The sequence below is a fragment of the Lathyrus oleraceus genome, chromosome 4 (assembly GCF_024323335.1).
Source record: "Lathyrus oleraceus cultivar Zhongwan6 chromosome 4, CAAS_Psat_ZW6_1.0, whole genome shotgun sequence".
NCBI classification, from domain to species: Eukaryota; Viridiplantae; Streptophyta; class Magnoliopsida; order Fabales; family Fabaceae; genus Lathyrus; species Lathyrus oleraceus.
In genome coordinates this window covers 306,586,103-306,598,473 of record NC_066582.1, presented here as the reverse complement: position 1 = coordinate 306,598,473, position 12,371 = coordinate 306,586,103, and the positions used below count along the sequence as shown (strand labels likewise).

Here is a 12,371-nt window from a genome sequence, read left to right as displayed (position 1 = left end):
GGGCCTCCATGCATGGGCCTATACAGGCGCATGGAGGGCCCAATTCCACTTGGATTTGGCAGATGAACAATAATAGATGCAAATTGGACGTGCAAATGGTACAGGTTTAGCTCATGCAATGCAAATTAATTGATTTTCAAAAATTGCACCAATGTGTTCATGTCTTCGAAAATGCCATGTCCAAACTTGAAACACCACCTCATGAGTAATGGTTGGAAATATTTTTGCATGAGGATCATTTGTTATGTTGATCAAAACTCCATTTGAAACTTGGAAATTGATGAAAAGTGGTCATGAAGTGTAGGGTGCAAAACATGTACATGTGAGATTTTCAAAATTGGCCAAAGTTCAAGCCCTTATGTTTCAATGATACAAGCTTCAAATGACAAAATCTTCAACATAAACGTTGTAGATCTTTTCAATACAATCAATTTAGACTTAAATTTTGCATCATTTGGATTTTTTATGAAGAAGTTATGGGCTCTTGACGTTGGACTTTTTCACATTTCAATGCCTTTGGTCCAAAGTGACCTATAATGTTTTGCATTATCACATGTATTTCTTTTAGGATTTTGAAATTTTGCTCAACATAACATTTGAAGTAGACATCTTAATATTTCCAATTAATTTAATCCCACCTCAAAATCATGCAAAATGAAGGAGTTATGTCCTTGGAAAGTTGACCCAAAATTAGGGTTTCAGTCAAAATGACCTATAATGTCTTGAAATGGATGATGACCTTCCAAGCTTCAAATAAATTTTTTATGAACATTAAATTTGTTGATATGGTTCGTAAGAACATTTTTTATCTTGGGGTCATCTCCATTTGACAAACACATCAAAAGTTAGGCCTCAGTGTATTTCAAAATAGTCAAATGAATTGACTGATCAACTTCTCAAGTCCAAACCTCATATCTTGATGAATTGATGATTGATGACACTCAAATAAGTTCAAATATTCATGATATCATGAATTAAATAACTTCCCTTGATTGTATTTGATCATGGGTTGAGGTTGCTTCATGAGCAAGGCACAGTTGATACACAGATGAATTAGGGTTTCCTTGGGAAACAAACCTCAAACCCTTTGGTTTGCTTTGATCAAAATGGTGAATTGAGACACTTGGGAGGCATATTTGATGGATGAGAGCCTTGTGAACCATTGTCATGCTTGCTTTCATCTTCTCTTGGCCATAACAATGCACATGGGATCTCCTAGAAGCTTTGGATCTTATGACTGCTCAAGCTACAAACAAGAGATGTTAGTGACATATTTTTGTGCTTTTGGTTAGAAAATAAAAATAAGAAAAGCAATAATATACAATTCAAGCATGCTTGGTGATCTCAAACCAAATCTCAAAAGTTCCCACCCAAAGGTAAGGAGCCAAGATATTATGATCCTTGAGGCAATGCAATATGCAATGATATGATGCCATGAGGGATCTTAGGGTCAAAATTAGGGTCTTACAGTAGCATAGTCTGATGATGTCCAGAAGCTACTATGATCACAAGCTCTGAACCAGTATCTGATGTATATTAGCCTTTAAAGCATCTCAGCCTCTGAAACTAAGTATAAGGTTAACTGCCTCTAATATGCACACTATTGTAAAAAATTGTTGTATATGACCCTAGCACCCGTCCTCTTACGTGTCATAAATCTGGAATGTCTTTTGACACGTGGATTATTGTTCTTGGGTAAAAAATCATCAGTTCTTTATTATGTTTGTCTCAATTTATATTCTTCTTTCATGTTTGTTTTATTTATATTTTTTAAAATTATTTTACACTCAAAATCACTCTTCATATCAGACGCACGCATTATCTCTCTCTCTTTCACTTTCCACACTCTTGTCTTCTCTAACCTCCTCTGAAAAATCCTTTTTCAAAAAGAAACCCTAAAAAAACTCCTTCTACAATGGAATATTCATCTACTGCTCAACAAGCTCACATGATTGTCAAGTATGGTAAAATAATGACTATCAAGCCCAAGAGAATGAACATCAATCAGAATGATCTAAAGCTTTTGGTGGAACACATTGTTGACTTTGAATCCTTTAATCATAATGGGTTTAACCTATGGAGCTACTTCAGGGTACAAGAATGGTCGTCATACTTTGATATGCTAAATAGACCAACTTATCCTTATCTTGTAAAATATTCTTGGGTTAGAGCTAAAAAACTTGATGAATATGATGCATCTGCGGAGCTAAGTCTATTGGTACATAATACAATTCCTTGAAAGGGACGAGTAGAGAAGAAATGGGTTCGCAGTAGTTTGAAGAAGTAGAAATCATATCAACAATGATGGGTGTTGATGTTGTCATCACTCAGAAGACTATTGCTAAGATTTTAAAAGTACCAAACTCTGGAAGGTTTGTTTTGAACACTAAAGAGAACAATCCTGAAGCAGAAGGCATCAAAAGACGCTTGTACGATAACTCTAGAAATTTATGTTCTTCTAAGTTTGGAAAGGTCAAGAACATGTAAAAGGATTTTAAGCTTTTATTAAAAATTCTTATTAGTTATCTGATCTCGAAAGAAGGTAGCACTGATCATATTTCATGGGATCACAAGCACTTCATTTTCTACCTGAAGAATGAAGATAAGCTTAATATATTTGACTATTGTCTGAACTGTTTTATTAGGGTCGTCTAATTGATGCCCTTAAAACTTTTCCTGACAATGAGGATATGAAGGAGATTTATGGGAATATTTTGACTGCTTCTTTTCTTGCCAACATGAAGCTTCTAAAGAAAAGTGTTGTCGTGACTTCAAAAGTACCTTTCTTAGTTATATGCACTAATTATAATTATATTGAGGATTATCCTGTCATCACCAAGATGAACAATCCTAAAGTAATCAGATTATACATTCTACAAACATTTAAAGAAGGAGTGATTATAAAATACAAATATTTTCCTGAAAAACCTGTTGAAGTGCTCAGATCCTCTAATAAGAGAAAGAAGTTTGTTTCAGAATCTCACAAGGTAGTTCGGAAGCCCTTTAAGAAAAAGAAGGAGATTGAGAAAGAGATTGAAGAAATCATGGCATCTACTGAGCTCATGCCTTCTAAGACTAGAAGTGAAAGAACTCCTCAGAAGGAATGTTCTTCTATTGATATTATGTTAAGGAAGAGGAAATTGAGGAAGATTGTTGTTCCTGATGAGATTGAATAGGAAGAGGAAGAAGAAAATGTTGGTGTTTCCTTGGTGAGATAGAAGGTCAATGCAGTTGCTGCAGTTCAGAAGAATGTTGTTGAACCTTTTTTTAGGGGTGCCCAATTTTTGGCCTCTGCTCTGTTGGAGCATGCAGAAAAGCATCATGAATCCTATAAAACTATGATGGAAGATGATGTTGGTACTTGAATTGTTATAGAGACTACTGAGGTTAAGGTTGCTGAAGTTATTGCTGGGTTAAAGTCTGTTGAGACTGAAGCTTCTGGTATTCCTAAAGAAGTCCTTTCTAAGGCTATTGAAGAAGAAAATCTAGCTACTTTAGAAACTCTGAATACTGGATGACAGGTATAAATTTGAAATGTATCTTGGAAGATAATTTTTATTATTCCACCCTAAACCACAAATCTCATACACCTTCACCCAATCCCTCACCCAATCATTCTCCAAAACACACCTCACTCCCTTATTGGTGAATCCACTGATGTCCAAAATCAGTTAATTCAATTTTTTGCTTCTGAAAAACCCTCACCTCCTAATACCATGCTTGAACCTCCCATAGATGTTTCAAGTGGGAAAACTTCTTCTTCTAGTTCTGAGTCATAATATGATGAAGTTTAGTTTGATGCTCACCTTAACCTTAAAATTTTAAAACCTTCTCTTGTGATCATCAAACTTATTCAAGCCATCCCTATTAAAACCTTCTCTCCTCAAAACTTACCATCTAACCAAACATGTTCTACTTTTGAAGCTGAACATGCAACCTTACCCCAACTAGAACCCATTTCTCCATCAGAAACTCAACCACTTCAACCAACACCAAAATCCACACCTCATAAAGAACCAAGCCCTGTTCAGACTCAACTCCAAGGTCAAGTTACATCTGAACATCATATTGAAACTGAACACATTGTTCAGGATCTATCCCTAGTTCAATTTGCATCTGAACCTAGAATTGAATCTCAACATATCTCTTTTGACCTTCTCCATCCTGAAACTCACCTAAACCCAAATGTCCAATATTACCAATCCTTTGTCCCTTCACAAACTAACACTTCATCTATTCCACCTGCTACCCAAGCTAACCTGGAAAAAATTAAATCTATCTTTCTTGATAAAATGCGGGATTTTGTTGATGGAAGAACTTATACTTCTAACCCAGCAACCTATACTGCTAAGTGAGATTCTGTCCAAACCTCTGTTGTATCTATTATTCAGAATATGAAGGATGCCACTTCAGAATCTGTCATCTTTTCTAGTAGAAGACATGAGCTTTTGGAAGCAAAGTTGGCCTCTATTGCTGCTATTCAACAAGCCATGGTTATTAAGCAAGTTGAAATGAATGAAAGGATGAAGTCTATGGATACCAGACAAGAAATCATGGGTGTTGATCTTAAAGTCGTTATGAATCTTCTTAAGAAAGCTTACGCTTAGAATTTAGAACCTAATTTGTGTTTTCTTTATTCTTTCTCTTGAACTGATATTATTTATTGATAATACTTTCTTATGTGTTCAACTTCTTGAAACTAATTCTTATCTATGTTAATACTTATTGACTATATATTTATTTTTCTCATTTTCTCATATGTTTATATGTGAACTATATTATTTGGGAATATTTTATCCTCTGATAAAATTAAAACCTATTTTGTTACTTTGTGCTCAATTGGTTGAATTTTTTTTCCTCTTCTCTAATGTTTGGATCTTTGATAAGGAACAATATAACTATTCAAAAAGTATCATTGAGAAAAGATTCATATTTCATTAATTTTGAAGAAAATCACAAGAGGATTGATTTACATTAGTTTATCTAAATCTGAATAATATCCTCGAGCATAGAAGCTCGTCTTCCCGTCTATATCTCGCTCATTTGAACCTTCATTAGTGTCAAAGTAAGCAATCTTCTTTGGCACCTTCATCTTATTTTTATTCCTGAGTGTCTTCTTCTTTTTGGAAGCCCCCCTCACCCTAAGAACCTCCCTCAATGTGGTTGACCTAGAAGGTTTGCCTTCCTCATTTGTTGGTTGGTGGTGCTCCGCAGTAGTGTTGGTTTCTCTAACCACTGTGGTCTCTGATGAGACAATGATTTTGGCTGCTTTAGAAGGAGTGCTCATATTGATTGAGATGGAAAAGAGTTGGATGAAGATGTGAGATTTCAGACTATGGAGGTGTGATTTTATAGAGTATCTTAAGTGTCTCTTAAGTTACCTATGGAGGTTAAATAACATATGCTCTTTAATGATACTCTAGGTCTTCTAGCTCATTACTGCAATGATTACTTATGATGGGTCATATTCTTGGAAACTTATAGACGTGAGTCTGCCCATCTTGAAAAGTGGAGAAATTGTTTCACTCAATCTAAGTCATTTCTCTTTCCTTTGAAAATCTTGATTCATTTTTTTTGGAAAGAGAAAAGAAAACTATTTTTATTTATTTTTATCAGATTTAATTTTTCCCATATATTTCTTCTCTCTCTCTCTCTCTCTCTCTCTCTCTCTCTCTCTCTCTCTCTCTCTCTCTCTCTCTCTCTCTCTCTCTCTCTCTCTCTCTCTCTCTCTCTCTCTCTCTCTCTCTCTCTCTCTCTCTCTCTCTCTCTCTCTCTCTCTCTCTCTCTCTCTCTCTCTCTCTATATATATATATATATATATATATATATATATATATATATATATATATATATATATATATATATATATATATATATATATATACTAGCATGTATTTATTCACTTTATATTGATGACAAAAGGGGGAGAAAATTATGCGAGTATTTAAGAGGATTAACGTATTTTTTAAATACTTTTATTTACCTGAACCCTCATCAGAACCTATTTTATTGCTTAAATATGAACATATATGTTTTATGCTATAAAGATAAGTTTAATTAACTTGGATATGACTTAGGGGGAGATTACAAAACCCAATCTTAGAACTATTAGACTCAAGGAGAGCTTATAACCCCCATACTTTGATGTTGTCAAGTTAACTAAACTGACCAACCATTGTTCTTAAATACATTTGTTTGTCATTATCAAAAAGGGGGAGATTGTTGGAACAAGATTTCAAAAAGGATCAGCAGCCTCTGAAGGATCAGATTCTGATCATGATACTTCTGCCTCTGGTGGCAGCTCATACTCTAAGTCCTTAACTTGAAAATCTTAGCCTCTGGTCCGTACTCAGTCCCCATAGTAGACCTATCTTGTCAACACCAGACTAAGGGTAAAAGTCAACTAGAGTCCCTTAGTGCAAGGCTTAAGAAAAGCTTATGAGACTTGTCTAGTTCTCCACCTCATATGGTTTATTCCTAGTATGGAATGGACTATGTTTTTACACTCTGGTTGAAGATCTTAACATGATTTGTCTTCCAACGACTCTCTCTTGGAGCTGCTGCATTTAAAAGTGTTTCTCTTGTGCAAACAACTTTTCAACGACTCTTTTATCTATCTCTATAAAAGGAAGCTAGAAATTTAAAGGAAAGTTACACAAATACTACACAAACTAACAGAACACGTTGAGAATAAACTTTGAGTTAAAGTTTCATCTGTTCATTTGCATAAGCTCCTAAGATTTCTTATCTTTGTATATTTTATAAATCTTAAGTTTTTAGAAACATTGTAGTTGTTGCAATACTTATATACTTATGATTGTTTATCAAAGTATAATTATAATTATTTCTACTAAATTAATTTGGTTAAAGTAGAGGAAGTCTCTTGCTAGGTTTCTTGAGCAAGGAAGTATCTTGCCTGTGTGCTTGAGTAGTGAAGTATCTTTCAGGTGTTATTGAGCAAAAGTCTCTTCCAGGATTGATTGAGCAGTGAAGTCTCTTGCTGGATTGATTGAGAAATGTTGTAATCACGATTAATTATAGTGAAAATCTCTTGTGTGAGAAGGGGACTGGAATACTCATAGTTTAGGAGAGAAATCATGATAAACTTTGTGTGTTGATTTACTTACTGCTTATGTTTGTTTATCTTTCCGCTGTAAACTAACTCTGTGTTCAGTTTCTGAACTTGTTCAGATTCTGAAGTTGGTTATTCAGAAGTTAAAAAGAATTAACATACACAATTCAACCCCCTCTTGTGTATTTTTCTCACCTTCAATGCTTCCATGTCGATAGTGCCAGAACTCTCTCCAACAACCAAAGCTTTTGTCCAATACAATTTTTAAAGCTTCTCCTCTCTAGCCACAACTAAGCTACCTTTGTTGAGTTTCCACTTTCTATAACCAAAGTATTGACATAACCATAATCATCAATCATATGCACAGAGATCAAATTTAAGAGGACATCTAGAGCATGTTTGGCACCTCTAAGCAACAATTGCATTCACATATTGGTTTGCAAGCAAAGATCACCAACACCAATTACCTTAGATACACCATCATTATCCATCTTCAATACTCCAAAGTCACCAGAAGTATAAGATATGAAGAACTTCTTCCTTGGTGTAACATGCCATGTAACACAACTATCAACTATCCACATGTCCTCGTCTGATACAAGAATAACAAACTCATGACCACGAAGAATAAGGAAATCATCACTAGTAGCAGTAATAACATGGTCATCATTATGATCTTCATGATCTGTTTGTTTAGACTCACCATTCTTGCCATTTTTATCCATTTCCACTAATAATAATACTTATGTATGTGTCCTATTTTGTGACAATAATGACACTCTAGATTCATGTATCGCAACTTGCTTTTGTTACTCTCTCTACCATCCTTTGGTTCCTCTTTTTGACTTCTCCCCCTATTTTCAGTGACAAGTAGCTCAGATTGAGATGAAGAACCATGTGTCTTCCTTCTTATCTCCTCATTACTAATACCATCCTAAGCTATTTAAAAAATAACGCCTCTAAGAGCAGAACTTGTGATAGGAACTCTAAAAGTATCCCAAAACTCTAGCTAAGATAGAAATATAAATAGTCCTAAAAGTTCCTCATCCAATTTGATACCATTCCTAACATCTGACTAAGGAGCCCTTAAAATCCACTAAGGTGATATGAATTATTCTATTTGTTGTTATATAGAACAATATAGTCTCAAAGTGATTCACAAACTAGTGCTATTAACAGCAAAATTACAAAGCAAACTAACTTACAAATAAGAAACAAGAAATTGAAAATACCCAAATTCGCAGCTTCAGTGCGAAGCTAATATCTCTCAGCTTAGACTTTATTTTGAAAATCCGAGCGGAAAAAAGATAGATATAGGTGTTGCAAACCTGCCCTCCAAAACAGAGCTCGGCCCAACGGTTAACGAATCTGAAATCTCTGATTTATTAAGACTTCTTGCAGAAAAATGGGAATAGGTTTCTCTCATCTTTTCTATCTTTTGAAGCTAATCTTTGTGCATTCTTTTCTCTCTCTTCCAATCCTAAATTGACAGTACTACAAATAATACATTCTATTACAAAGCATTTACCTCATCCAATAAACAATCGAGGTGTAAACCATAGACGCGTAACATTTTTATTTTTTTTAAAATACCACTTATTTTGTTGGTTGAGCTGACAACAGAGGGGAAAAGTATTCAAGAGACACATCTTCGAATCTCAACAATTGCATTTTAGCACCTTTTAACTTTTTTTTAAAATTTTGTATAACCTATTACCTCGGTTGAGCTAGCAATTGAGGCGAAAAGAAGTGTATTTATTTTATTTTTTATTTATGACTTATTACGTCGGTCTCAATTGAGTAAATAATTTTTGTTCAACTTGATGAAAAAATTAAGTAACGAACTTTTTATGTCTATTTATAAAGTAACACCGATCAAGATATATCCAACTAATCAATCCACATGATACATTAGTGATTCAGGTGAAACTCTCACTAGTTAATTAGAAGGTGAATGCCACAATTATCCATCTTGAATGCAAGGTGATGAAATATAAATTTAACATAATGAAAACAATGACAATGAAATCTGTTGCATGAAGTACAACATCCTTCTCTAGAATAGATTGCAAGAGTAGAAAAATATTTCAAGGTTGATTCCTTACTATAATCTGCTCTCTTCTAATTTCTTGTTAGAAATGTTTAATGTGTTGGATCATGAGGCATTTTTAGGAACAACCACTCAAGTGAGAGAGACACCACATGTTAACCTAAAATCTTAAGGGATTAAGCATATCGGTCTTCTCACTCATAAGATGTTCAACATTCACTTTTCTATCCAAAGTGAGACTCAAACTCACACTTTGATATACCAACAACCTCCCCCTCAAGTGTGAGTCCATTTATTGTTGTTGTTGTTATTGTTGTTGTTGATGATGATCAAGAAGATTCATGATTTGTCAACAAATTTGATACTTTGCAAATTAAAACGAAACAAATTTATTAAAACTAAAATTATGTAAAAATGGTATTTTTACCATCGGGTATTAATTCTAACTTAGTGGAGAAGTGACGTTCGTTGAAAATCTAAAAAATATTATTGCTGAGATCGAACTCATGATCAGTTTTACTTTTCTCCTCAGTGAAACTTTACATGAGAGAGAAAATAATAGATTTTCATAACGTCATTCATTACATCACATATTAAACCGAAGTAAAATCTCTTTTTCAACGAATCAGAGATAAAAGAAATTTATTGTAATAGTGTGACTCGCTCCACTTAAATAAACCCAACAATAACATGGTTGTATAAGTTCATAAAACGCCGCAGGAAAATATGATTACCCTTTTACATGTTTAAAAAAAAAGTCTAAAACTTACTTGACTTCTCTTTTGTCTAGTTTATCGAGAGAAACAATTATGTCTAGCTAGTTTGGCACTCTATTTCATTAGACTTCTATTTTAATTGTATCATATGTGATCAATAATGCCAAATGATCGGTAAATTATTACATTCCATACACGAAGTAAGCATCGATCGTTATAACATTTTATTAGAGTGGCTGGCAAGCCACGTTTTATGTGGAAACTAATGAACGGAAGGGATTGGAAAATATGAACTTTAGAAAATCCCTTCTTCACAAACACTTGGCATATATAGAACCAGCCTAACATTAATTCCTTCATCAGATGTTCTCTAAATCAGCAATGGCACTAAAATCAACAATCTCAGTCTTAACCCTTTCATTAGTCTTGTTAGCTCTAGCAAATTGTTCAAATGCTGGAAACATTGTGATCTACTGGGGCCAAAATGGTAATGAAGGAACCTTATCTGAAACTTGTGCTACAAGCAACTATGAATATGTGATCATAGCCTTCTTACCAACCTTTGTTCCAACCCAAATTCCAATGATTAACTTAGCAGGTCACTGTGATCCACAGAGCACCAATGGCTGCATTGCCCTAACCTCAGACATCAAATTCTGTCAATCTAAAGGAATCAAAGTATTGCTCTCTTTAAGAGGAGACAAAGGTAGCTACCCACTTGAATCCACACAAGATGCAAGCCTCGTAGCAACATATCTTTGGAACAATTATTTAGGCGGAAACTCATCGTCTCGTCCTCTCGGTCCTGCTATTCTGGATGGCATCGACTTTGACATCGAAGGAGGGTCATCAAACCAACATTGGAGTGATCTTGCCAGGTTCCTTAAAGGGTATAGTGGGAAGAAAGTTTACATAACCGCAGCTCCTCAATGTCCGTTTCCCGATGCTTGGTTAGGAAATGCGCTTTCCTCGGGACTTTTTGATTATGTTTGGGTACAATTCTATAATAACCCTTCTTGTCAATACAATTTTGGTGAAATTAGCAACTTCGAAGATGCATGGAAGAAGTGGACATTAGATGTACCTGTTAAGAAGATATTTTTGGGGTTACCGGCTTCTATAGAGGCGGCAGGGAGTGGATTTATACCTGTTGATAATCTTACTTCAATTGTGCTTCCGGCTATTAAAGGTTCTGCTAAATATGGGGGTGTTATGTTGTGGTCTAGGTACTATGATGTTCTTAGTGGTTATAGTTCTTCCATTAAAAGCTATGTTTGAAATCCAGTTGCTTGCTCGTGTTTGTGAATGTAAATTATATTGTATAGTTTGGAGCAAGGTTTTAAATTGTGAATTTGTTCATGGTTGCAAGTGGTTTGCGTGTGTTATGTGCTTCTAAAGAAACATGATCTTACTAATGTGCCAACAAGTTTTTTCCACTGATAGATAACGATAAATTGCTATAGAGATAGAAATGAATCTTTTGAATCAAAAGCACTGAAAATTGTTGTGCAGATAAAAATGATAGTAAATAGGGTTCGATCTTTAGGAACATTTCATTCAGTCAGGAACGCTAAAATATAAATACTGATGAGAAAATTTCCATATGTTCATGTAGTCAAATTTTAAAGAAAAACCATTACTTGTATTACTTTAGAGACTATAGTATTACCTAAGAGTATATGGTATGAGTTGGAGGTGCCCGTTTATGTCTGCACATATATCTGATAATTGTGTGTCGATGGTATGAGTTGGAGGTGCATACGCAGCACAATATGAAGGTGCATATGCAGTACAATATGGATGTGCATGTGCATATGCAGCACAACAAGGGCCTTGAACTTTTTGAATACTCCATCTTATGACAATGGTGTAAGTGTATTTGACTTGAGCTTTACACTAATCTTGATAAAAGATTTGTAGCATACATTATGTCTGGCCGTGTAGCTGTAAAATAAAGGAGGCTTCCAATTAGACTTTTGTATCTGGATGCATAAGCTTTTGGTGCTCCATCCATCATCCTTCTGTAGTTTCTAATATGTTACGAGTGGAGTAGCGGCAGGTTTGCAACCGTACATTTTGAATTTCTTAAATAAGCCTTTTGTGTATTTCTTTTGCGAGATGACTATCCCATCATTTCTCTGACTTACCTTTATACCGAGAAAGTAAATCACCAAACCAAAGTCAGTCATCTAACAGGTCTTCATCATGTCTTCTTTGAACTTCATCATCATCTTACTATTGTTTTTCATGTAGATAAGATCATCTACGTATAAAGAAGTAAGAGAGTGTATTGACCTTGAGACTTGATGTACAGTGTAGGATCACTCTTGCTCTTTCTGAATCCTCAATCCATAAAATACTACTCGATTCTGATATATCATGCTCGTGGTGCTTGCTTCAGATCATAAGAGGGTTTTTCTTAGTCTTGACAATTTGATTTTTTCTCCTTCAGACACAAATCCTTTGGGTTGTTCCATATAGATTTTTTCTTCAAATATGCAGTTGAGGAAGGCAGATTTGTGCAGCAACAGCT

At 34.7% G+C, this 12,371-nt stretch overlaps 1 protein-coding gene across 1 annotated transcript; it reads left to right on the top strand.

Moving 5' to 3' along the window:
• The first annotated feature begins 10,201 nt into the window (after positions 1-10,201).
• Positions 10,202-11,116, top strand: LOC127135476 (acidic endochitinase). Its single transcript, XM_051062169.1, has one exon. It carries the CDS (start codon positions 10,202-10,204, stop codon positions 11,114-11,116), a length of 915 nt encoding a protein of 304 aa, XP_050918126.1.
• Positions 11,117-12,371: the final 1,255 nt, after the last annotated feature.